Consider the following 27,922-nt stretch of genomic DNA (forward strand, 5'->3'; position numbering starts at 1 on the left):
AAAGTGTTGATAAATGAAGAAAGGCATATAGCCAAAGTTTTAGAAGCTTTTATTTCACACTGCGTTTGGGAAACCTTGTTTATAAACATGATTAAGCTTGATAATATCATTCAATAAACCATTAGTATTTATTATAATTTTAGCATTGATTTATAAAGCGCCAACATCATGATGACATTGGGTATAAAGTTTCAGAGTACTGTAACTAAAATACATTTATTTGAATCCTAAAGGGTAAAAGGTTACATGAGATGATATGTAGGGCAGATAGACTTGGGAGCTTGTAGCCATAATGATATTATTTAACAAGTAAGTGATGTAGTGCATTTTTAATTAATTACTAGTTGTATAAGAAAAAAAAAATTGATCTTTTTTTTGGAGGATTTGTTTACGTTAGCTACTCGATCTTGTTGCATTAATGTTATGATTTGTCTTTAAATGATAATGAATTGATTATTTTTCCATTAGTTACTCTGAATTAAGGAAACAAAACTATAACTAACATTGCTGTTATGTTTTTACAGGAGACTTAGTCAGAGACCAACCACTGAGGAGCTGGAGCAAAGAAACATTTTAAGACGTAAGTGTATTAGTATATGTTGCAATATAGATGATAAATAACATGTAACACATTGCATGTGTAGTGACCTAAAATAACAGACGGCTTCAATCAATAAAAAGAAAAACATTTTTGAAAGTTTCTATCAATTAATATTTCTATATGTTTCAGCTGAAAAAATAATTTCCATTAGTAGTTATTTATTATGAATGCCTTAAAGGGCCATGAAACCCACATTTTTTCTTTCATGATTTAGAAAGAGAATGCAATTTTAAACATCTTTCTAATTTACTTATATTATCTAATTTGTTTTATTCTCTTGATATTCTTTGCTGAAAAGCATATCTAGATATGCTCAGTAGCTGCTGATTGGTTGCTGGACATAGAAGCCTTGTGTGATTGGCTCACCATGTGCATTGTTTTTTCTTCAACTAAGGATATCTAAAAAATGAAGCTAAATAAATAATAGAAGTAAATTGTAATGTTGTTTAAATTTGTATTCTCGATCTGAATCATGAAAGAAAGATTTGGGGCTTAGTGGCCCTTTAAGTACAGAGCACTTTTTAAGGACAACCAGTGCTACTGTAATTTTGCTTAAAATTAAAGGCTAAAACTATAAAATAATTTTTTTTTATCTTTCTGCCTCTAGAGAGTCTCCATGCATAGGGAAAAAAGTCCCATAATTTTGGTTCCACTGCTTCCTGGTACACATTATGTTTCTGTAAAACAATGTCTTATGTAGAATAACAATGATGGTAGTTAAAGTGATGGTAAACTCTCCCCTTTTTAAAATCAGATCTGGAATGTAAGCGCTATTTTAGATGGAGTTTAATTCATTAGCTGTAATGAAGATGTGCTATAACTTAGTTATTAATATAGATATGAAATTCAAATACCCCACGTTACACCACCCACTTCAAAAGTCAATTTTCCTGTCAGCTAAATGATTGAATTACTCTCCAATCAATGCTCTAGCTACAACAAAAGTGCCAGATGGGGAGAGCGCTGATTGGACAACAATTCAATCTGTTAGCTCACAGAAAATTTGACTTTTGAAGTGGGCAGAGGAGCATGCAGTATTTGAATTTCATATCTATATTAAAAAGTAAGTTATACTGCATCTTCATTACAGCTAATGAATTAAACTCCATCTAAAGTAGCGCTTACATTCCAGATCTGATTTTAAAAAGGGGAGAGTTTACCATCACTTGAATCAATCTCTATCATTATTTATAATGCAGTAATTATGATAGTGAGTTTTTGTCATATCATTAGTAGATCCTAAAAGTGACATGATGTAGATAGTGTACAGTTAAAAGCAATGTCAAAATTAACTTGTTCTTTTTTGTAGAAACTTGTTCCCTCTTCATAAAGGGATACTGAAGTAGGCCAAGGAGAGTACAGGTGAATTCAGCAGTATGTGGCAGCAGTGTGTGTAGCAAGGTTATACAGACAACCTTTAAAGGGAGGCTGAAGCAGAGGATACTAGGTGACAGCAGTGAATACCTACAGCTCTGCCTTTACCTAATGCTACTTGCATAAAGCTTGAAAGGCTCACTCTTAGTTTGTGTTCAAACAGTATTCTTTATTAAACAGTACTTCAAGCTATTCAGCCTAGTTTACTATAGAGTCACTGAGACTACTGCACTCTAAAGGTCCCTCTACAGCAGGGATGGGGAACCTTGGCACTCCTGATGTTTCAGAACTACATTACCCATGATGCTTAGGCACTCTGAAGTCCAGTTGAGCATCATGGGAAATGTAGTTCTGAAACAACTGGTGGGGCAAGGATCCCAATCCCTGCTCTACAGTTTTCTTGCATAACATTGAAACAAACACTGCTGCCATATAGTGTTACTTCACGTGCATACTCCTGGGCCTGCACTAGTATGCTGCTGTTGAGAGTGGCATAGTTTCAACAAAAGAAGAAGAAATTTTGATAACAATATTTTTTATTTTTATTTTAAATTGAGCTCTCTGACTGAATCATTCATGACATTTTCATCTCATCTCCATGACCATTGAACCTTTTAGCATGTTTATGACAGAGGCAGTCAAGTTTAACCTAGATTAAAGGGACATAATCCCCAAATGTTTAAGTGTTTGAAAGTGATGCAGCTTAGGTGTAAGAAGCTGACTAATATCACCTGAACATCTTGATGTAAAAATTAATGCTATTTTACATTTAAAATTTCCTCAGTACCAAATTTTATTATAAAGGGACTTTAAGCAGTCAATCAGGATGCTAGTTCCAGGACATACAAGGGAGTGTGCATCTGTCATGTGCAGGCCGCAGTCATATTATTACCCTCCTCAGTTTAAGGACGTTTTACTATGATTGGCTTTTTTTTTTTTCCAACATGCAGCTGACAGTAGCTGAAAAATAACTGTTCAATGAGCACTTACTATTGTGAGCTGAGGTAATTTTGAGGTAAAATATCTTCCTTTTTTACACAGGGATGTTCAGGTAACATTTTCTTGTCATCCATGCTGCATTACTTTCAGGCAATTTAATTTAGTATATATGTATAATGTCCCATTAAATGTGCTCCATTTAATGGTATAGTAATAACCTGTGAGCACTCTATTGGGTTGACTTTGCCTGTTTTGGTATCACTTGTATTTAGTTTAAAAAAAAAAAAAAAACTATTTACCCAGATAAATTGCTATAAAAAGTTTTAAACGTTTGAAGTGGAAAATCTTACAAATTACACAAATCATTTTCTTTCTTTGAACACTACTGTAATGTATTTATGAGCACATACAATATTCTATGTACTGTTTTGTTGAGTTTGCCTGCTAGGCTTTTCCGTCTTATATACAATATCAGGAAACCACCTACAGAAAAGGGGCTTACAAACAGCTGAATAAACACACTGAGGGGGCATAAGCACAATGGGTCATGCTTAAAAGCAGTTATTCACTGACAACTTCACTTCAAGCACCTGCTGAGTGTAATAGAACATAATTGTTTGGCTTGTGTAATATCACCAGTGCTCTGAGGAAGGTTACTGACCACTAGGAAGACAATGAAAGCCAGAGATCAAACAATAGGACCCAATGATATTTCTCTTGAATGTTTAACCAAAAAACATTTTACCAGCTGGAGTGTATAATTTTTTTTACAAATAACTCCTTAGTCTTTATATTGGCATTTGAAATAGCTGATTTAGTCTGCAGTAGTCCTACCTATACTGAAAGTTTCTATACCTAGGTATAGGCTATTAAGAAACTATGTAAACACAGCCAGCAGAATAAATTACACTCACAGTAGGAGGTGGAAGAGATGAAGTTTTAGAAGTTTAAATTGTTCTTTCTAAGTATTGTACAGAGACAGAGATAAGAAAGAGAATCATTTGAGTGATAAGATAACAAGATCTGATCGCACTGCAAGCTTTGTCTATTTTGATGGATTGTGTTTTTTAAAGAGCAAATCCAGCTATTTATTTCCTTCCTAAGATAGGGAGAGTCCACAACTTCATTCCTTACTGTTGGGAAATACAACACCTGGCCACCAGGAGGAGGCAAAGACACCCCAGCCAAAGGCCTCCCACTTCCTCATTACCCCAGTCATTCTTTGCCTTTTGTCACGTTAGGAGGTGGCAGAGAAGTGTCAGAAGATTCTGAGAGTCCTAAAAAAGGGTATCTGCCCTTCGAACTAGGACTTGAAATTTAAGTAGTCATGTCAACCTTTCAGTGAGAGTATTGATGAAAGTTAGAGTCTGGAGATGCAGGGAGAGTTTTTCTGCGAAACCATCCAGACTACTGCTAACAGCTCCTAAGCAATCCGTGTTGAAGAGTTTCACTGACTGCTTTCTCTCACTCAAGTCCATGTCAGGAGCGCTGCTATAAGACTGTCACACTTGAGAGACTGTGTTCTGTTCCACAGCATGGATTCTGGAGGTAAGATCGTTTCAAGTTTTACACATAAAATACTATAACAGGGTCACAGTGTGGCTCCTTTATACCTTGATAGGATCCAGGGTTAATATCCTTGAAGGGGGTTTATTGAACAGTTGGCATTAATTAATCAGTGTATTAATTATTTACATGCTACTTAGTGGGATTTTTTCCTGGGCCTATAGACTGTGTGTATTTGGCTGGAACAAACAGGCTTCACTTTCAAGTTTCACTTTTGTTTTTTAAAGTGTTGCACAGCTCCTATTACTTGCTGTACTTGTAATAACAAGAGAAGTACTGTCTTGCACTCCATGTGACCGGGTGTGGTCTATGTTCATTTCCTCCATTCTGGCTTAGACTTGAACCTGAGGAGAGTGTTTCCTCTGTTAACTGTCTGGGTCTAGGAGGTGGTGAGTGCCCCAGCCATTGGGAGTATAAAGGTGCAGTTTTCTATAATGAAAAACGTTTTTATTTGTGTCCTTCTGTGGGTATAACCTGAGCTATGGAGGACTCTGACATGTTAGAACCGGCAAGTAGGGGGGCCCACAAATGGCATCTCTACGGATCCTGGTGCATTCCTTAAAGGGACACTGAACCCAATTTTTTTCTTTTGTGGTTCAGATAGAACATGCAATTTTAAGCAACTTTCTAATTTACTCATATTATCAATTTTTCTTTGTTCTCTTGCGATCTTTATTTGAAAAAGAAGGCATCTAAGCTATTTTTTGGTTTAGGACCCTGGACAGCAGTTGTTTATTGGTGGGTGAATTAATCCACTAATCAGCAAGAACAACCCAGGTTGTTCACCAAAAATGGGCCGGAATTTAAACTTACATTCTTGATTTTTAAATAAAGATACCAAGAGAATGAAGAAAATTTGATAATAGGAGTAAATTAGAAAGTTGCTTAAAATTCCATGCTCTATCTGAATCGCAAAAGAAAAAAATTGGGTTCAGTGTCCCTTTAAGCTGGATTTTTTAGTTGCCCTATCAGTAACTAAGCAGTTTAGTGGGGGCCCTGGAGTGTGGGGGGTCCTGCCGGGAGTCTGTCGCTGTGAGGGCCATGGAGTGTGGGGTCTGGCCCTGAAGGTTGGAGGCCTTTTCTCTGGCCCTTAATGTTGGGGGTCCTGGCTCTGGAGGTTGAGGGGCATGTTGGGGGTAGGGCAGGGAGACTACCATGTTCATTTGCATAACATTGAATACATTTGCGTCAGTGTGAGACAGTTTTCCTGGGGCCTTGATTAGTCTCAGTCTGCCCCTGGTGTGCAGTGGGGTAAGAGTGTGCAGTGGGGGCATGACAGGTCGGGGCCCACCAGCAGGGCTATCACGGCCCGGTACTGGGCCACGGCCCGGCTGTTGAGAAACCAGGTGTTAGAAGGTACTCCTTCTGTACTAAATCATACCTGTTTATATTGTGAGGAAGCCGTGGTTTCCCCGCCCACTCAATTATGTTCCACATGCCTTAACACCCTTATAAAGTCTAAGAAGGGAGACTATCCTGCTAAGGCTCTTAGTCCCTTTGAGCCGTCTACCTCTCAGGACTCGGCGTCCCATGAGATTACTACCCTTGCTACATTATCCACTCCACATGCAATTCCCTGTAGCACATCTGATCCTCCATTCAGAGGGGGCCTTCTTCCTGCGGACTTTGCCACACAGTTGCCAACGGCAGTGTCTGCGGCCCTCAGTGCATTACCTCATTCTAACAAACGCAAGAGGAAGGTTAAACATAGCTCTCCTGACCCGGAGTCATCTAAATATTTATTGGATTTAGCTACTATGTTTGTTATCCGATGATGAGTTAACCTCTGTAGCTTCAGAGGGTGAACTTTTTTGGTCGGAGTCCTTGGCGTCTAAGCCTCCTGCTGCGGAGGAACCGTCCTTTAGATTTAATATTGGGCACTTGCGTTTTTTATTAATGGATGTCTGTCTACGTTAGAGGTTCCAGAGGCCGCGCTGCCTGAAGAACCTATTATATCTAAATTAGACAGAGTTTACGAAGACAGGAAAGTTCCTTTGACTTTTCCTGTGCCGGTTAAGATGGCGAACATTATTAAGAACGAATGGGAAAGAATTGGTTCTTCCTTTTCCCCCTCGTCTACTTTTAAAAAGTTGTCCCCGGTCCCGGACTCTCAACTGGATTTGTGGGGCTCCATTCCTAAGGTGGATTGTGCTATCTCTACGCTTGCTAAACGTACTACTATACCTCTTGAGGATAGTTCTTCGTTTAGAGAGCCGATCGATAAGAAAATGGAAACCTTTCTGAGAAAGATGTTTCAACATATGGGATTTTTTTTTTTTCGACCGGTGGCTGCAGTTGCCGAGGATGCCGAAGCGGCTACCTACTGGTGCGACTTTGTCAGAACTCATTGAGGTGGAGTCTCCCCTCGAGGATATTCAAGACAGAATTAAATCTCTGAGAATTGCTAATTCTTTTATCTGTGATGCGAACATGCAAATTATTCACCTAAATGCAAAGGCCTCTGGCTTTGCGGTCCTAGCCCGCCGGGCGCTCTGGTTGAAGTTTTGGTCTGCGGATATGACTTCTAAGTCCAGACTCCTTACTTATCGCTTCAAGGGAAATATTTTATTTGGTCCAGGCCTGGACTCCATTATTTCTAGGGTTACCGGAGACAAGGGTGCCTTCCTATCGCAAGATAAGAAGAACTAGTCTAAGGGACGACACTCTTCTAATTTTCGTTCCTTTCGTTCTGACAAATCCCAACAACAACAATCCTCCAAGTCCGAGCAACCCAAGAATACTTGGAAGCCGGCTCAGTCCTGGAATAAATCCAAGTAGAATAAGAAGCCCGCCAAAAACAAATCGGCATGAAGGGGCGGCCCCCGATCCTGGATCGGATCATGTAGTGGGCAGACTGTGTCTTTTTTCAGACGCCTGGTTCAAGGACGTACAGGATCTGTGGGTCCTGGAGGTGGTATCTCAGGGATACAAGATAGGCTTCAAATCTCATCCGCCAAGGGGCAGATTCCGTCTCTTGAATCTGTCTACCAGACCAGAAAAGAGGGATGCCTTTCTAGGGTGTGTTCGAGATCTATCCTCCTTAGGAGTTGGTGTCTGGGTGCCTATTGAAAAAGAGGTTTGGAGTTTTATTCAAACTTTTTCGTGGTCCCAAGGGAGGAGGATACTTTCTGCCCAATTCTGGACCTAAAGTGCTTAAACAAATTTCTCAGTGTCCCTTCCTTTAAGATGGAGATGGTAAGGTCCATCCTTCCTTCCTTTAATTCAGGAAGGCCAGTTTATGACAACTATAGATCTGACGGATGCTTACCTTCATGTTCCAATCCACAGGGAATACTTTCAGTTCCTGAGGTTTGCATTCCTGGATCAGCACTTCCAGTTGATTACCCTTCCGTTTGGCCTAGCTACTTCTCCAAGAATCTTTACAAAGGTTCTGGGGGGTCTGAGTTGCCAGAACTCAGGGTATTGCAGTAGCCCCATACTTGGACGATATTCTGGTGCAAGCACCATGCTTTCGTCTTGCGGAAGAATTCTCTGAGTCCCTTCTAAGTCTTCTTCGATCACATGGATGGAAGATCAACTTGGAAAGGAGTTCTCTTATCCCAAGTACCAGGGTGGAAATCCTGGGTACTATAATAGACTCCATATCCATGAGGATATTTCTTACAGACCAGAGACGTTGCAAGCTAACTTCGGCATGTCTTGCCTTCCGGACCTCCTTGAGTCCCTCTGTGACTCAGTGTATGGAGGTGATTGGTCTCATGGTGTTCTGCATGGACATAATTCCTTTTGCCAGGTTTCCGTCTCAGACCTTTACAACTGTGCATGCTGAGGCAGTGGAACGGCGATCATTCAGATCTGTCTCAACAGATTGTATTAGACAGCCGGTCAAGAGAATTATTCTCTATCGGGGTGGGGAGCTGTTTGGGGTGCCAGGAAGGCGCAGGGGTTGTGGACTTAGAAGTTGTCCTCCCTCCCGATCAATATTTTGGAACTACAGGCAATCTTCAAGGCCTTGAAGGCTTGGCCACTTCTGGGTTCGTCCCAGTTTATCAGATTCCAATCAGAAAATATAACCTCAGTGGCTTACTTCAACCATTAGGGTAGAACAAGAAGTTCCTTGGCGATTAAGGAAGTATCTCAGATTCTGGAGTGGGTAGACACCCACAGCTGTTCGCTGTCAGTGATCCACATTCCAGGTGTGGACAACTGGGAGGCAGATTTTCTCAGCAGGCAATCCTTCCATCCAGGGGAATGGACTCTCCATCCTTGGGGTGTTTGCAGAGATATGCAGGAAGTGGGGGACACCAGAGATAGCTCTCATGGTGTCCCGTCTCAATACCAAGCTACCCAGGTACGGGTCGAGGTCGAGGGATCCCCAAGCTGATCTAATAGATGCACTAGCAGTGCCCTGGACGTTCAAACTCATATCTTTTTCCTCCATTACCGCTTCTTCCTCAAGTGGTGGCCCACATCAAACAGGAGCGGGTATCAGTAATCCTGATTGCTTAATCGTAACCGCAAAGGATGTGGTTCACGGATCTAATGGGGATGTCCTAATCTCCTCCATGGAAGTTACCTTGTTGCAGAGACCTGCTGATACAAGGTCCATTGTTTCATCAAAATCTAGATTCTCTGAGGCTGACTGTGTGGAGATTGAAAGCTTAGTCTTAGCCAAGAGAGGTTTCTCCAACATAGGTGTGTCCGGTCCACGGCGTCATCCTTACTTGTGGGATATTCTCTTCCCCAACAGGAAATGGCAAAGAGCCCAGCAAAGCTGGTCACATGATCCCTCCTAGGCTCCGCCTTCCCCAGTCATTCTCTTTGCCGTTGTACAGGCAACATCTCCACGGAGATGGCTTAGAGTTTTTTGGTGTTTAAACGATGTTCTATATGTATGAAAGCCAATGTGTCTCCCCATTTAAATATATGTGATATATTTGTGTCATAATGTCCAAACAAAGTAGGGATAATAATGCCATAGATATGATATTGCCCAAGATGATTCCTCTAATGAGGGGAGTAAGCATGGTACTGCATCATCCCCTTCTGTGTCTACACCAGTTTTGCCCACACAAGAGGCCCCTAGTACATCTAGTGCGCCAATACTTATTACCATACAAATTAATGGCTGTAATGGATAATTCTATTGCATGCATTTTTTTCCAAAATGCCTACTTATCAGAGAAAGCGTGATTGCTCTGTTTTAAACACTGAAGAGCATGAGGACGCTGATGATAATGGTTCTGACATACCCTCACACCTATCTGAAGGGGCCAGGAGGGAGGTTTTGTCTGAGGGAGAAATTTCAGATTCAGGGAAAATTTCTCAACAAGCAGAACCTGATATTGTAACTTTTAAATTTAAATTTCAACATCTCCACGCACTACTTAAGGAGGTATTATCTACTCTGGATGATTGTGACAATTTGGTCATTCCAGAGAAATTAGGTAAGATGGACAAGTTCCTAGAGGTTCCGGTGCCCCCCGATGTTTTTCCTATACCCAAGCGGGTGGCGGACATAGTAAATAAGGAGTGGGAAAGGCCCGGCATACCCTTTGTCCTCCCCCTATATTTAAGAAATTAGTTCCTATGGTCGACCCCAGAAAGGACTTATAGCATACAGTCCCCAAGGTCGAGGGGGCGGTTTCTACTCTAAACAAACGCACTTCTATTCCTATAGAAGATAGTTGTGCTTTCAAGATCCTATGGATTAAAGGTTAGAGGGTTTGCTTAAAAAGATGTTTCTTCAGCAAGGTTACCTTCTACAACCAATTTCATGCATTGTTCCTGTCACTACAGCTGCGTGTTTCTGGTTCGAAGAACTAGAAAAGTCGCTTAATAAAGAATCTTCGTACGAGGAGGTTTTGGACAGAGTTCAAGCTCTTAAATTGGCTAACTCTTTTTTATTTTAGATGCCGCTTTGCAATTAGCTAGATTAGCGGCGAATAATTCAGGGTTTGCTATCGTGGCGCGCAGAGCGCTTTTGCTTAACATCCCTTTCAAGGGTAAAACACTGTTTGGCCCTGACTTGAAAGAGATTATTTCAGGCATCACTGGGGGAAAGGGCCACGCCCTTCCTCTGGATAGGTCTTTTAAGGCTAAAAAGAAGCCAAATTTTCGTCCCTTTCGCAGAAACGGACCAGCCTCAAATTCTACACCCTCTAAGCAAGAGGGTAATACTTCTCAAACCAAGCCAGCCTGGAGGCCGATGCAAGGCTGGAACAAGGGTAAGCAGGCCAAGTCACCTGCCACTGCTACCAAAACAGCATGAAGTGTTGGCCCCCGATCTGGGAAGGATCTGGTGGGGGGCAGACTTTCTCTCTTTGCTCAGGCTGGGGCAAGAGATGTTCAGGATCCTTGGGCGCTAGAAATAGTTTCTCAAGGTTATCTCCTGGAATTCAGGGAACTACTCCCAAGGGGAAGGTTCCACGGGTCTCAATTATCTTCGAACAGGCATTCTTACACTGTGTAGAAGACCTGTCAAGCATGGGAGTGATTCATCCTGTTCCATTAGGAGAACAAGGGATGGGTTTTTACTCCAACCTGTTCATAATTCCCAAAAAAGAGGGAACATTCAGACCTATTTTAGATCTCAAGATTCTAAACAAGTTTCTAAGGGTTTCATCATTCAAAATGGAAACCATTCGAACGATCCTTCCTACCATCCAGGAAGGTCAATTCATGACCACGGTGGACTTAAAGGATGCGTACCTACGTATTCCTATCCACAAGGAACATTTTCGGTTCCTAAGGTTCGCCTTTCTGGACAAGCATTACCTGTGGCACTTCCATTCGGATTAGCCACTGCTCCAAGGATTTTCACAAGGGTACTAGGGTCCCTTCTAGCGGTGCTAAGACCAAGGGGCATTGCAGTAGTACCTTACTTGGACGACCTCCTGATTCAAGTGTCGTCTCTGTCAAAAGCAAGGGCTCATACGGACATTGTCCTAGCCTTTCTCAGATCTCACAGGTGGAAAGTGAACATAGAAAAAAGTTCTCTGTCCCCGTCAACAAGAGTTCCCTTCTTGGGAACAATAATAGTTTCCTTAGAAATGAAGGTTTTTCTGACAGAGGCCAGAAAATCAAAACTTCTAAGCTCTTGTCAGGTACTTCATTCTGTTCTTCTTCCTTCCATAGCGCAGTCCATGGAAGTAATAGGGTTGATGGTTGCGGCAATGGACATAGTTCCTTTTGCACGAATTCATCTAAGACCATTGCACCTGGGCATGCTCAGACTGTGGAATGGGGATTATACAGACTTGTCTCCGACGATACAAGTAGATCAAATAACCAGAGATTCACTCCGTTGGTGGCTGACCCTGGACAACCTGTCACAGGGAATGAGCTTCCGCAGACCAGAATAGGTCATTGTCACGACCGACGCCAGTCTGGTGGGCTGGGGCGCGGTCTGGGAACCCCTGAAAACTCAGGGTCTATGGTTTCGGGAAGACTCTCTTCTCCCGATAAACATAATGGAACTGAGAGCGATATTCAATGCTCTCAAGGCTTGGCCTCGACTAGCAAAGGCCAAATTCATAAGGTTTCAATCAGTCATCATGACGACTGTTACATATATCAACCATCAGGGGGTAACAAGGAGTTCCCTGGCGATGGAGGAGCATCCGGGGGAGTGGGAACTCCATCTGGAAATCTTTGCCCAAATAACTCAATTATGGGGCATTCCAGACTTGGTTCTGATGGCCTCTCGTCAGAACTTCATGGTCCCTTGTTACGGGTCCAAATCCAGGGATCCCAAGGCGACTCTATTGGATACAATAGTAGCACCTTGGATCTTCAACCTAGCTTATGTATTCCCACCGTTTCCTCTCATTCCCAGGCTGGTAGCCAGGATCAATCTGGAGAGGGCTTCGGTGACCTTGATAGTTCCTGTGTGGCCACGCAGGACTTGGTATGCAGACCTGGTGAATGTGTCATCGGCTCCACCATGGAAGCTACCTTTGAGACAGGACCTTCTTATTCAGGGTCCATTCGAACATCCGAATCTGGTTTTCCTCCAACTGACTGCTTGGAGTTTGAACGCTTGATTTTATCAAAGCGTGGGTTTTCAGATTCTGTAATAGATACTCTTATTCAGGCTAGAAAGCCTGTAACTAGAAAAATTTACCATAATATATGGAAAAAATATATCTGTTGGTGTGAATCTAAAGGATTCCCATGGAACAAGATAAAAATTCCTAAGATTCTTTCCTTTCTACAAGAAGGTTTGGAGAAAGGATTTTCTGCGAGTTCTCTGAAGGGACAGATCTCTGCTTTATCTGTTTTACTTCACAAAAGGCTGGCAGCTGTGCCAGACGTTTAAGCGTTTGTTCAGGCTCTGGTTAGAATCAAGCCTGTTTACAGACCTTTGACTCTTCCCTGGAGTCTTAATCTAGTTCTTTCAGTTCTTCAAGGGGTTCCGTTTGAACCCTTACATTCCATAGATATTAAGTTATTATCTTGGAAAGTTTTGTTTTAGGTTGCAATTTCTTCTGCTAGAAGAGTTTCTGAGTTATCTGCTCTGCAGTGTTCTCCGCCCTATCTGGTCCATGCAGATAAGGTGGTTTTTACGTACTGAGCCTGGTTTTCTTCCGAAGGTTGTTTCCAACAAAAATATTAACCAGGAGATAGTTGTACCTTCTTTGTGTCCGAATCCAGTTTCATAGAAGGAACGTTTGTTACACAATTTGGACGTTGTCCGTGCTCTAAAATTCTATTTAGATGCTACAAAGGATTTCAGACAAACATCTTCCTTGTTTGTTGTTTATTCTGGTAAAAGGAGAGGTCAAAAAGCAACTTCTACCTCTCTATCTTTTTGGCTTAAAAGCATCATCAGATTGGCTTATGAGACTGCCGGACGGCAGCCTCCTGAAAGAATCACAGCTCATTCCACTAGGGCCGTGGCTTCCACATGGGCCTTTAAGAACGAGGCTTCTGTTGATCAGATATGTAAGGCAGCGACTTGGTCTTCACTGCACACTTTTACCAAATTTTACAAATTTGATACTTTTGCTTCTTCTGAGGCTATTTTTGGGAGAAAGGTTTTGCAAACCGTGGTGCCTTCCATCTAGGTGACCTGATTTGCTCCCTCCCATCATCCGTGTCCTAAAGCTTTGGTATTGGTTCCCACAAGTAAGGATGACGCCGTGGACCGGACACACCTATGTTGGAGAAAACAGAATTTATGTTTACCTGATAAATTACTTTCTCCAACGGTGTGTCCGGTCCACGGCCCGCCCTGGTTTTTTTAATCAGGTCTGATGATTTATTTTCTTTAACTACAGTCACCACGGTATCATATGATTTCTCCTATGCAAATATTCCTCCTTTACGTCTGTCGAATGACTGGGGAAGGCGGAGCCTAGGAGGGATCATGTGACCAGCTTTGCTGGGCTCTTTGCCATTTCCTGTTGGGGAAGAGAATATCCCACAAGTAAGGATGACGCCGTGGACCGGACACACCGTTGGAGAAAGTAATTTATCAGGTAAACATAAATTCTGTTTTCTCTGAGAGTGTTATTGATACTCTTATTCAAGCTTGTAAACCAGTTACTCAGCGTATCTACCACAAGGTGTGGAGGACCTACTTATTCTGGTGTGAAAAACATGTTTTTTTCCTGGCACAAAGTTAAGTTTGCCAGGATCTTATTTTTTCTCCAGGATGGGCTGGAGAAGGGCCTTTCTGCTAGTTCCCTGAGGGGACAGATTTCAACCCTGAAGGTTTTATTGCACAAGAGACTGGCTAAGCTTCCAGACATGCAGTCCTTTGTTAAGGCTCTGATTAGGATCAGACCTGTGTTTAGATCTGGGGCTCCTCCTTGGAGCCTAAATCTTGTTCTTCAGGTTTTGCAACAGGTTCTGTTTGAGACTCTGCATTCCGTTGACATTAAATTTTTATCTTGGAAGGTTCTCTTTTTATTGGCTATTGCCTCTGCGTGCAAAGTTTCTGAGATCTCTGCTTTGCAATGTGAGCCCCCTCATCTGATTTTTCATGCAGATGAGGCAGTTTTATGTACTAAATTAGGTTTTCTTCCTAAGGTTGTATCAGATCGCAACATCAATCAGGAGATTGTGGTTCCTTTCTTGTGTCATAATCCTTCTTCATCGAAGGAACACTTACTTCAAAATTTGGATGTGGTTCGCTCCTTGAAGTTCTATCCTCAGGCTACTAAGGAGTTTAGACAATCTTTCTCTTTGTTTGTTGTCTATTCGGGGAAGTGTAAGGGGCAGAAGGCTACTTCGACTTTACCTTCTTTTTGGTTAAGGAGTGTCATCCGCTTATGAGACAGCGGGACATCGTCCTCCTGAGAGGATAAATGGCTCATTCCACTAGAGCAGTGGCTTCCTCTTGGGCCTTTAAGACGAGGCCTCTATAGATCAGATTTGTAAGGCGGCTACATGGTCCTCCTTACATACTTTTTCAAAATTTTACAAGTTTGATGTTTTTGCTTCGGCTAAAGCAGCTTTCGAGAGAAAAGTTTTGCAGGCTGTTGTGCCCTCAGAATAGGGTCCGCCTCCTCCTTTTGTTCCCTCCCGTTATTCATTCAGTATCCACTGGAGCTTGGGTATAGTTTACCCAACAGTAAGGAATAAAGCCTTGGACTATCTTAGGAAGGAAAACATAATTTATGCTTACCAGATAAATTCCTTTCCCCCGCACGTTTTTTCTCGTCTATGGACGGTTCCCTATTTATTTTATTCTTCTGGCACCATTTATACCCTAATGTTTCTCCTACTTTTCCTTTTTCCATCGGCAGAATGACTGGGGTAATGAGGGTGAAGTGGGAGGGATATTTAAGCCTTTGGCTGGGGTGTCTTTGCCTCCTCCTGGTTGCCAGGTGCTGTACTTCCCAACAGTAGGGAATGAAGCCGTGGACTCTCCCTATCCAGAAGGAAAGGAATTTATCTGGTAAGCATAAATTATGTTTTTGCAAAATTAGCAATTTCTCATACATTTTATATGCTGCAGCTGGTATAACAAGTAATGGGAAACACATTCAGGGAAAAACAATTTTACAGTGAACTGTCCTTTTAAATATTCTCAACCCCTTGCTCTTTATTCTATCCTCTCTGTCCTCCTCATTCCCTTTGTCTTAAACTCCCTCTCATCCTCTTTCAGACCTGCCAAGTTAGTAAAATATGTCATAGTGTGCAATCATTTGCATAAATTGAAAAGGTGAGATTTCAAGCTAGTGAGGTTCTTTCTTCAGTCTGTGGCCATCTTAAGAAAGTATCCCTATGTCCTTAAAGGGACATTATACACTTTGAGATGGTAATATAAAATGATAAAGTGTATATATATAAAACAACTCTGCAATATACTTTCATTATTTATTTTGTCCTCTTTGCCTGTAATTCCATTCTGAAATTGTGAGCTTTTCAGTTCCTGTTAGAAATGGAAGTGCAGAACACTGTTACATTCCACACAGCCATTGGCTGCACACTCTAGTGACCTATTTATAACGGTCCCTAATTGGCCACAGCAGAGAAGATAACACAAGTTACAACATGGCAGCTCCCAGTGTTTTATAGACACTAAAACTTTACACTTATTTTGTCACTTTTTAAACAACTAATGAAACTTTAAAAAATACATCTACATGTTAGTCATGGACTAATCTTTTCTTTGAATGCATCATTCTATCTAGCATGTATTTAGTGTGTAATGTCCCTTTAAAGGGACATTAAACACTATTTTTTATTATTATAAACATAGCATTGAGGTTATGCCCCATCTCCCTCTAGTCATGGGTGTTGCCATATTGAAATCTTCCTTTCACATCATTCCAGTGCTTATGATACTGCAATTATTCTCCTTCAGATACCTAGATTCAAATATGGTGGCACCAATAAAATAGTTAGAATTGTCCAGCATTTTTATCAAGCATTTGCCTGGGCCAGTCATTAACATTAAAGGGACAGTCTACATCTTAGTCATTTAAAAGTCTTACCTTACATTAAAGGGACAGTCTACACCTTAATCATCTTTAAGTCTTACTTTAGATTAAGCTGCAAATATCCTCCTTCTCCCCTTTCAATTTTAAAAAAGTAATTTTACCTTAGTCATCTTAAAGTCTAGGGCTAGATTAAGCTGCAAATAGCCTCCTGCACATTTTCTATATGATGCAGCAGAAACAGTAAAAAAAGTTATTTTAAAATTAATATTGTTTCTAGACACTTTGAAATGGCTACCAAGCTCCACCCACTGATTACATCACGATCTGGGCTGCATCTTGGCACTCTGCTGAATAGCATTGACAGTCTGTTGAAGTCATCTAGTGATGTCATCAGTTGGCGGAGCTTGGAAGCCATTTCATAGTGACCAGAAAAAATATTAATTTTAAAATAACTTTTTTACTGTTCCTGCTGCATCATATAGAAAAGGTACAAGAGGCTACTTGCAGCTTAATCTAAGGTAAGACTTTAAGATGACTAAGGTATAGACGGTCCCTTAAAGTTGCAAATAACTTTTTTACTGTGCCTGATGCATCATATAGAAAGGGGGTATAGGAGGCTATTTGCAACTTTAAGGGACCGTCTATACCTTAGTCATCTTAAAGTCTTACCTTAGATTAAGCTGCAAGTAGCCTCTTGTACCTTTTCTATATGATGCAGCAGGAACAGTAAAAAAGTTATTTTAAAATGAATATTGTTACTGGCCACTTTGAAATGGCAAGACTAAACCAAATATGTGCACTACAATCTGATCCAAGCAACTTCTCTATCGATCCCTTCTTAAAAAATAGATTTAAAAGTAAAGCATAAAAAACAGTTTGAGACGCAGCACTAAAAAGCTAGGACCTATCAGAAATAATTATCAAATCCTCAAATAATTTAAATAAATATGTATTTATTAGTATATATATCAAAACTCATAAAAATTAAAACCCATAATAATTAATCTACTTGTTATGAATATATCAATCTGTAGTATCGATAGATATTTAAAATCCTAAAATTGTAAGTCAAATTTCAGTTTGCGGACGTCTCCCTTAAATAGAATCCATGCACTAGAGCTAGACAACTTAAAATAATTGTGATATGTTGCAACAGTTACTACAAAGGAATACAATATTTTCCTTAATAACACAATGTAGCATTGTGTCCTGCTGGAAAAACAGAGTCTGCGTAGTAGTAGTATTCTCAATACAGCCTATTTTCTAGATGATGGCCAAAAAAAAATAGAGGTTTGATAATGGCATAATGTCCATAAGGGATGGATCTTATCGGTAAGTCCTCTGTCCATTATACTATTGATCCTTTTTCCCTAAGGGGCTTGTGTATCTGCTATCTGCTAAGCAGAATCGACGGGACTACTGATGGGTAGTCACATGGCCAAGTTTGTGATGTCACCCGTGTCCTCCCGATCTTTGCAGTCTTTTTTAGACTTCGGACTCCGGTTCTGTGAGGTTAATAACCTCTTTCTTTCGAATTGGAAAGTAGAGCACTAGTTGTCTAGTGTATGGATTCTATTTAAGGGAGACGTCCCCAATCTGAAATTTGACTTACAATTAAATTTGATATTACAGATTGATATATTCTTAACAAGAAGATTAATTCTTATGAAATTTAATTTTTATGAGTTTTGATATCTCCACTAATAAATAATATGTATTTATTTAAATTATCTCAGTCCTAGCTTTTAAGCACTGCTTCTTAAACTGTTTTTTATGCTTCACTTTGAAATGGCAGCCAAGCTCCGCCCATTGATGAAATTACGATCTGGGCTGTATAATAGGCTTACTAGTCGGATTCAACAGACTATCAATGCTATTCAGCAGAGTGCCTAGATGCAACCCAAATTGTGACATAAAGTGGGCGGAGCTTGACAGCCATTTCAAAGTGGCCAGAAACAATATTCATTTTAAAATAACTTTTGTTTTTTTTTTACTGTTCCTGCTGCATGATATAGAAAGGGGTGCAGGAGGCTATTTGCAGCTTAATCTAAGATATGACTTTAAAATGACTAAGGTGTAGACTGTCCCTTTAAAAGATGCTACAATAATGTAACTGTATTCAGTTATTTACAAAGTATTATGCAGTACACAGTTAATTGCTTTGGTGCTGTGCGTGCAGGGTGGGAGGTATGCTGGGTTTGCTGTAAATAATGTAAGCTATACAGGATTTAGGTCACTCAGATTTTTTTAAATCTTTTCTGATGTTTAAAACCTGTCGTCCTAATTGCATGAATATAACTATCTGATGTTACTCTCCTTCGTACTTTGTTGCAATATACAGTTGTACACGTTTGCTCTAACATAGCGACTTAGCTAAGTAGGTTTTACAACTGCAGTAAGTCTTCGTTTTTCATGGAGATGTTTTATTATCCTGTTGTAATAGCAAAAAATGAAGAGGAAGAGCAAGAAGCAAGAAGAGAACTGAAACGAAGGCTTACAAGAAAGGTAAACACATTTGTTTAAATTCCAGGACTAAAAAAAAAGTTTACTTGCATAAAGATGCACAGTAACAGCACTTTAAAGGGACAGTAACATCCATGAGATTGTGATATAAAATGTTTAGTTATTCGTAATAAAACGTATACATTAATTATTTATTTTGTCCCCTGTTTCTGTAATTTTAGTTCTGAAAATTGTGGACTTTCTCAAAAATATAAATGAACACTGTAGGCTTCTCAGGGCTAAGGGCTTTAGCAGATAACATCTGCAAAACAATACACTTTATACTAACATAATGATTGTGGCTATACTGGTTGTCTGGAGACTCAAGCCAAGATTGACTACTCCAGATAAGAAAAGAGGTTGGTACAGTTTGTCTACTGAAAAAAAATTGCAGAAAACAAGATGTTAATTTGTTTTATAATTGGTTAAAGTGGCTGACGTGTTATTCTATAGCAAGACAACAGAAATATCTTGTAAAAAGGTGTTTACTGTCCTTTTAGCCTGTTATGGCCTTCATGATAATTATAAGGAAATGTAACAAAAATGTTAATATGCACATACAGTACAAAAATCTGCATTACCAATGAAGAAGCTGTGGCTGCTGAACATACACGTATACGTCATAAGCATAGGGAAGCAAAGTAAGTCTGAGCCGTATTACTGATTACTATAAGTGTCCTACACCATCAGACATAGTTCTTAAAACCACACTGGTCATTTTGTAGTTTATGAAAGTATCAAATCTGTAACTTCCTCAACTGTATAGTAATTGAACTTTAGACTGACTACACACATACTGCTTAGCTTTCTGTTGAGAGGACTGCAATTAAAACACAATAACTTCGACAACCTATTGAACTGTCCCAGTCTCCTATTAGAGGAAAAAACAGTGTGATAGTCTATAGTCCTTTTCAAGAACCTCATTTTTGTGTGATGTTTTCCTCAAATTATTCCTTCTAAGAGATGTGACTTGTGCTCTCTAGGTTTATTCTTGCCCAGTTTTGATTTGCAACTACTATCATGCATATAGGGATTAGCGCATCATTTCTTTCATACAAGTGGTGAGAGTCCACAATCTATTACTCCTTGGATCACTCTTCTCTACCACTAGGAGGAGGCAAAGATTCCCAAACCCTGAGAGCCCTATAAAACCCCTTCCACCTCAAACATGCCTCAGTCTTTACTTTGCCTCCGCTGGAGGTGGATGAAGAATGAAGTTGTGCATTTTATTCTTCAGAGAGAGGGATTTTCAGTCTATATTGAGGCCCGGTTTCCTCTCAGAGTACTGTGCTTGTTTGTGATTCATTTATGGGAAATTTGTAATAAACCTTCCATAATTTGTTGCAGGTACTTGTCTATTGCCTCCCTTTATGGATCTACAATATACTCCTATTCCATTACTTCTGCTGATATGTTTCAGTACTGGCTTGGCTGTCTGCTGCTTATTTGCTGGTGGACGAGTGTTTATTGGTAATTATAATTTATTAAAATTTAGACGCTTTAGCTATGTTATCACTTTCTTGTTTAAATATATATTTGCTAATATATATGACCCTGGGACAGAATCCTTTACATTATGCCCCTTGCTGTTATTGCGCGCGTTGGCTTTTGGTGTGCTTAGTTTGAATTTTTGCGCATCGGTGTTTGGGTTTACGTGCGCTATGTTAACGCTTGTCAGGTTAGCGTTTGTCAGGTCAGGTACTCATTTAAGGACCTATGGATAGAAAATTAGACACTTTCTCCAACATAGGTGTGTCCGGTCCACGGCGTCATCCTTACTTGTGGGATATTCTCCTCCCCAACAGGAAATGGCAAAGAGCCCAGCAAAGCTGGTCACATGATCCCTCCTAGGCTCCGCCTACCCCAGTCATTCTCTTTGCCGTTGTACAGGCAACATCTCCACGGAGATGGCTTAGAGTTTTTTAGTGTTTAACTGTAGTTTTATTATTCAATCAAGAGTTTGTTATTTTAAAATAGTGCTGGTATGTACTATTTACTCTGAAACAGAAAAGAGATGAAGATTTCTGTTTGTAAGAGGAAAATGATTTTAGCAACCGTTACTAAAATCGATGGCTGTTTCCACACAGGACTGTTGAGAGGAATTAACTTCAGTTGGGGGAAACAGTGAGCAGACTTTTGCTGCTTGAGGTATGACACATTCTAACAAGACCATGTAATGCTGGAAGCTGTCATTTTCCCTATGGGATCCGGTAAGCCGTTTTTATTACATAAAGAAAAAAGGGCTTCACAAGGGCTTTTAAGACTGTAGACATTTTCTGGGCTAAAACGATTTATATATAAGCATATTTTATACCCCATAGCCTTGAGGAATTATTTTAATCTTGGGAACTATGTAAAATAACCGGCAGGCACTGTATTGGACACCTTATTCTCTAGGGGCTTTCCTTAATCATAGGCAGAGTCTCATTTTCGCGCCTCTATTGCGCACTTGTTTTTGGGAAGCATGACATGCAGATGCATGTGTGAGGAGCTCTGATACATAGAAAAGACTTTCTGAAGGCGTCATTTGGTATCGTATTCCCCTTTGGGCTTGGTTGGGTCTCAGCAAAGCAGATACCAGGGACTGTATAGGGGTTAAATATAAAAACGGCTCCGGTTCCGTTATTTTAAGGGTTAAAGTTTCCAAATTTGGTGTGCAATACTCTTAAGGCTTTAAGACACTGTGGTGAAATTTTGGTGAATTTTGAACAATTCCTTCATACTTTTTCACATTTGCAGTAATAAAGTGTGTTCAGTTTAAAATTTAAAGTGACAGTAACGGTTTTATTTTAAAACGTTTTTTATACTTTGTTATCAAGTTTATGCCTGTTTAACATGTCTGAACTACCAGATAGACTGTGTTCTGTATGTGGGGAAGCCAAAGTTCCTTCTCATTTAAATAGATGTGATTTATGTGACACAAAATTTAGAGAAAATGATGCCCAAGATGATTCCTCAAGTGAGGGGAGTAAGCATGGTACTGCATCATCCCCTCCTTCGTCTACACCAGTCTTGCCCACTCAGGAGGCCCCTAGTACATCTAGTGCGCCAATACTCCTTACTATGCAACAATTAACGGCTGTAATGGATAATTCTATCAAAAACATTTTAGCCAAAATGCCCACTTATCAGCGAAAGCGCGACTGCTCTGTTTTAGAAAATACTGAAGAGCATGAGGACGCTGATGATATTGGTTCTGAAGTGCCCCTACACCAGTCTGAGGGGGCCAGGGAGGTTTTGTCTGAGGGAGAAATTTCAGATTCAGGGAAAATTTCTCAACAAGCTGAACCTGATGTGATTACATTTAAATTTAAATTGGAACATCTCCGCGCTCTGCTTAAGGAGGTGTTATCTACTCTGGATGATTGTGAGAATTTGGTCATTCCAGAGAAATTATGTAAAATGGACAAGTTCCTAGAGGTCCCGGGGCCCCCCAAAGCTTTTCCTATACCCAAGCGGGTGGCGGACATTGTAAATAAAGAATGGGAAAGGCCCGGTATACCTTTCGTCCCTCCCCCATATTTAAAAAATTGTTTCCTATGGTCGACCCCAGAAAGGACTTATGGCAGACAGTCCCCAAGGTCGAGGGGGCGGTTTCTACTCTAAACAAACGCACCACTATACCCATAGAAGATAGTTGTGCTTTCAAAGATCCTATGGATAAAAAATTAGAAGGTTTGCTTAAAAAGATGTTTGTTCAGCAAGGTTACCTTCTACAACCAATTTCATGCATTGTTCCTGTCACTACAGCAGCGTGTTTCTGGTTCGATGAACTAGAAAAGGCGCTCAATAATAATTCTTCTTCTTATGAGGAGATTATGGACAGAATTCATGCTCTCAAATTGGCTAATTCTTTCACCCTAGACGCCACTTTGCAATTGGCTAGGTTAGCGGCGAAAAATTCTGGGTTTGCTATTGTGGCGCGCAGAGCGCTTTGGCTAAAATCTTGGTCAGCGGATGCGTCTTCCAAGAACAAATTGCTTAACATTCCTTTCAAGGGGAAAACGCTGTTTGGCCCTGACTTGAAAGAGATTATCTCTGATATCACTGGGGGCAAGGGCCACGCCCTTCCTCAGGATAGGTCTTTCAAAGCCAAAAATAAACCTAATTTTCGTCCCTTTCGCAGAAACGGACCAGCCCCAAGTGCTACGTCCTCTAAGCAAGAGGGTAATACTTCTCAAGCCAAGCCAGCCTGGAGGCCAATGCAAGGCTGGAACAAAGGAAAGCAGGCAAGAAACCTGCCACTGCTACCAAGACAGCATGAGATGTTGGCCCCCGATCCGGGACCGGATCTGGTGGGGGGCAGACTCTCTCTCTTCGCTCAGGCTTGGGCAAGAGATGTTCTGGATCCTTGGGCACTAGAAATAGTCTCCCAAGGTTATCTTCTGGAATTCAAGGGGCTTCCCCCAAGGGGGAGGTTCCACAGGTCTCAATTGTCTTGAGACCACATAAAAAAACAGGCATTCTTACATTGTGTAGAAGACCTGTTAAAAATGGGAGTGATTCATCCTGTTCCATTAGGAGAACAAGGGATGGGGTTCTACTCCAATCTGTTCGTAGTTCCCAAAAAAGAGGGAACATTCAGACCAATCTTAGATCTCAAGATCCTAAACAAGTTTCTCAAGGTTCCATCGTTCAAAATGGAAACCATTCGAACAATTCTTCCTTCCATCCAGGAAGGTCAATTCATGACCACGGTGGATTTAAAGGATGCGTATCTACATATTCCTATCCACAAGGAACATCATCGGTTCCTAAGGTTCGCATTCCTGGACAAGCATTACCAGTTTGTGGCACTTCCGTTCGGATTAGCCACTGCTCCAAGAATTTTCACAAAGGTACTAGGGTCCCTTCTAGCGGTGCTAAGACCAAGGGGCATTGCAGTAGTACCTTACTTGGACGACATTCTGATTCAAGCGTCGTCCCTTCCACAAGCAAAGGCTCACACGGACATTGTCCTGGCCTTTCTCAGATCTCACGGGTGGAAAGTGAACGTAGAAAAAAGTTCGCTATCTCCGTCAACAAGGGTTCCCTTCTTGGGAACAATAATAGACTCCTTAGAAATGAGGATTTTTCTGACAGAGGCCAGAAAATCAAAACTTCTAAACTCTTGTCAAATACTTCATTCTGTTCCTCTTCCTTCCATAGCGCAGTGCATGGAAGTAATAGGTTTGATGGTAGCGGCAATGGACATAGTTCCTTTTGCGCGAATTCATCTAAGACCATTACAACTGTGCATGCTCAGTCAGTGGAATGGGGACTATACAGACTTGTCTCTGACGATACAAGTAGATCAGAGGACCAGAGATTCACTCCGTTGGTGGCTGTCCCTGGACAACCTGTCACAGGGGATGAGCTTCCGCAGACCAGAGTGGGTCATTGTCACGACCGACGCCAGTCTGGTGGGCTGGGGCGCGGTCTGGGGACCCCTGAAAGCTCAGGGTCTTTGGTCTCGGGAAGAATCTCTTCTCCCGATAAATATTCTGGAACTAAGAGCGATATTCAATGCTCTCAAGGCTTGGCCTCAGCTAGCAAAGGCCAAGTTCATACGGTTTCAATCAGACAACATGACGACTGTTGCGTACGTCAACCATCAGGGGGGAACAAGGAGTTCCCTGGCGATGGAAGAAGTGACCAAAATCATTCAATGGGCGGAGACTCACTCCTGCCACTTGTCTGCAATCCACATTCCAGGAGTGGAAAATTGGGAAGCGGATTTTCTGAGTCGTCAGACATTTCATCCGGGGGAGTGGGAACTCCATCCGGAAATCTTTGCCCAAATTACTCAATTGTGGGGCATTCCAGACATGGATCTGATGGCCTCTCGTCAGAACTTCAAGGTTCCTTGCTACGGGTCCAGATCCAGGGATCCCAAGGCGACTCTAGTAGATGCACTAGTAGCACCTTGGACCTTCAAACTAGCTTATGTATTCCCGCCGTTTCCCCTCATCCCCAGGCTGGTAGCCAGGATCAATCAGGAGAGGGCATCGGTGATCTTGATAGCTCCTGCGTGGCCACGCAGGACTTGGTATGCAGACCTGGTGAATATGTCATCGGCTCCACCATGGAAGCTACCTTTGAGACGAGACCTTCTTGTTCAAGGTCCGTTCGAACATCCGAATCTGGTCTCACTCCAACTGACTGCTTGGAGATTGAACGCTTGATCTTATCAAAGCGAGGGTTCTCAGATTCTGTCATTGATACTCTTGTTCAGGCCAGAAAGCCTGTAACTAGAAAAATCTACCACAAAATATGGAAAAAATATATCTGTTGGTGTGAATCTAAAGGATTCCCTTGGGACAAGGTAAAAATTCCTAAGATTCTATCCTTTCTTCAAGAAGGTTTGGAGAAAGGATTATCTGCAAGTTCTTTGAAGGGACAGATTTCTGCCTTGTCTGTGTTACTTCACAAAAAGCTGGCAGCTGTGCCAGATGTTCAAGCCTTTGTTCAGGCTCTGGTTAGAATCAAGCCTGTTTACAAACCTTTGACTCCTCCTTGGAGTCTCAATTTAGTTCTTTCAGTTCTTCAGGGGGTTCCGTTTGAACCCTTACATTCCGTTGATATTAAGTTATTATCTTGGAAAGTTTTGTTTTTGGTTGCAATTTCTTCTGCTAGAAGAGTTTCAGAATTATCTGCTCTGCAGTGTTCTCCTCCTTATCTGGTGTTCCATGCAGATAAGGTGGTTTTACGTACTAAACCTGGTTTTCTTCCGAAAGTTGTTTCTAACAAAAACATTAACCAGGAGATAGTCGTGCCTTCTTTGTGTCCGAATCCAGTTTCAAAGAAGGAACGTTTGTTGCACAATTTGGATGTAGTTCGTGCTCTAAAATTCTATTTAGATGCTACAAAGGATTTTAGACAAACATCTTCTTTGTTTGTTGTTTATTCTGGTAAAAGGAGAGGTCAAAAAGCAACTTCTACCTCTCTCTCTTTTTGGATTAAAAGCATCATCAGATTGGCTTACGAGACTGCCGGACGGCAGCCTCCTGAAAGAATCACAGCTCATTCCACTAGGGCTGTGGCTTCCACATGGGCCTTCAAGAACGAGGCTTCTGTTGATCAGATATGTAAGGCAGCGACTTGGTCTTCACTGCACACTTTTACTAAATTTTACAAATTTGATACTTTTGCTTCTTCTGAGGCTATTTTTGGGAGAAAGGTTTTGCAAGCCGTGGTGCCTTCCATCTAGGTGACCTGATTTGCTCCCTCCCTTCATCCGTGTCCTAAAGCTTTGGTATTGGTTCCCACAAGTAAGGATGACGCCGTGGACCGGACACACCTATGTTGGAGAAAACAGAATTTATGTTTACCTGATAAATTACTTTCTCCAACGGTGTGTCCGGTCCACGGCCCGCCCTGGTTTTTTAATCAGGTCTGATAATTTATTTTCTTTAACTACAGTCACCACGGTATCATATGATTTCTCCTATGCAAATATTCCTCCTTTACGTCGGTCGAATGACTGGGGTAGGCGGAGCCTAGGAGGGATCATGTGACCAGCTTTGCTGGGCTCTTTGCCATTTCCTGTTGGGGAGGAGAATATCCCACAAGTAAGGATGACGCCGTGGACCGGACACACCGTTTGAGAAAGTAATTTATCAGGTAAACATAAATTCTGTTTTTCATAGAACAGTCTTTTTACAAGCAGGGTATTTGCTCAGGGCAGCTATTTATATTGCTGATGTGGCTGCTGTAGAACTCCCTGCAATTTTCAGGACTCTTCTGTTGAAAAGAGATCCTCATCTCTGTTTCCAGACAGACAATATCACAGCTGTGTCTTATGTCAACCATCAGTGGAAATCACATTTCCCTAGCTATGAGGGAAGTGTCTAAAATTCTCTTATGGGCAGAAATCAATTCCTGAGAGACAAAGAGCCCAGTCCTGCACCTCAGGCCACTGCACGCCACACAAAGGTCACCACAAATACCTTTAAAAATGTTAAAAAAATCCAATAAAAGTGGCAGCAAAAAGTGAAAAATAGAATTTATTAGCACACAAACATAGCAGTGACATTTTGGGAATCACTTCCCTTAATCATGCAATAACACATAATGGTTCAAAGCACCCTTATATACCCATACGCCACCAGGGGGCAGTAGTGATATAATTACAGATTTTTTTTTAAATCTTTATTTTTCTTTTATATTACATATTACAGATTCAAAAGATACAGAACTTCAAGATAAACCGTCAGTGTGGCTAAATAGCCCTCTAAAATATAAAGTCAAAGTAACATAATCTTGAATGCCAATCAGCATAATACACCTTATCATTGCAGTATTTACAAACATTATACTTCCTTATACATAAATAATAAAACAAACAAAGAAGGGAGAGAAAAAAAAAAAAAAAAAAAAAAAAAGAAAGTAACCAACTTATGTTCCTCCGCCCCCAACTCCTCCTTTATATCTCTACATTATAAATTTGTAAGCCAGGTGCTGGGAAAAGTACCTGCCAACACTTGTAGTTGGAAGAAAACTGATTTAACGAATGGTTTAACTATAATATTTTGGGTCTCCGATGACAGCGATAATATAAAAACTTTCCAAAGTTTGAAGTACGTTTCTACTCGGTCATCGGACATTTCTTGGAGACTGTATTGTTCAGAGAGACAATGGGATAGCAGAGCCTGTTTAAGCTCTCTCAAGGTGGGAGCCCTCTTTGCTTTCCATTTCTTCAATATCAAATTTCTACTCAACATTATAATTATATTGATCAGTTTCAAATTCCTAGTTGCTCCTTGAAATTTAACTAAGAAAAAAATCTCCAAGGGCTGAATAACATACTCAAGTCTGAGAATTGCATTCATCCAATACACTATCTTGGCCCAAAATTGCCCAATCCTAGGACAGGACCAAAAACAGTGAATAATATCTGCCAAAGTAGCACTACATCTGGGGCAAGAAATACTAACCCCATACCATCTTGATAATTTCGCAGGAGTCAAATATGTCATGAGTGCTATTTTTATTTGAGATTCTCTCCATGCTGTCAAAACCCAGCTCTTCTCTGTTAACTTAAATGTGTCTAATGTCACCTGTCTGTCAATTTGTGAAAACGCAGAGCACCATTTAGATACTATAT

The 27,922-nt window shown here is 40.9% G+C and overlaps 1 protein-coding gene across 4 annotated transcripts in view; it reads left to right on the forward strand.

Moving 5' to 3' along the window:
- PHACTR2 (phosphatase and actin regulator 2) overlaps window positions 1–27,922 on the forward strand; it is a 435,085-nt gene that overhangs the window by 315,998 nt on the left and 91,165 nt on the right. For all 4 annotated transcript variants that reach the window (XM_053710646.1, XM_053710647.1, XM_053710645.1 and 1 more), the window contains 2 exons: window positions 525–580; window positions 18,779–18,840. In XM_053710646.1, the coding sequence (XP_053566621.1) occupies window positions 525–580; window positions 18,779–18,840 (118 nt within the window). The remainder of the gene's footprint in view (window positions 1–524; window positions 581–18,778; window positions 18,841–27,922) is intronic.

The sequence above is a fragment of the Bombina bombina genome, chromosome 4 (assembly GCF_027579735.1).
Source record: "Bombina bombina isolate aBomBom1 chromosome 4, aBomBom1.pri, whole genome shotgun sequence".
Lineage (NCBI taxonomy): Eukaryota > Metazoa > Chordata > Amphibia > Anura > Bombinatoridae > Bombina > Bombina bombina.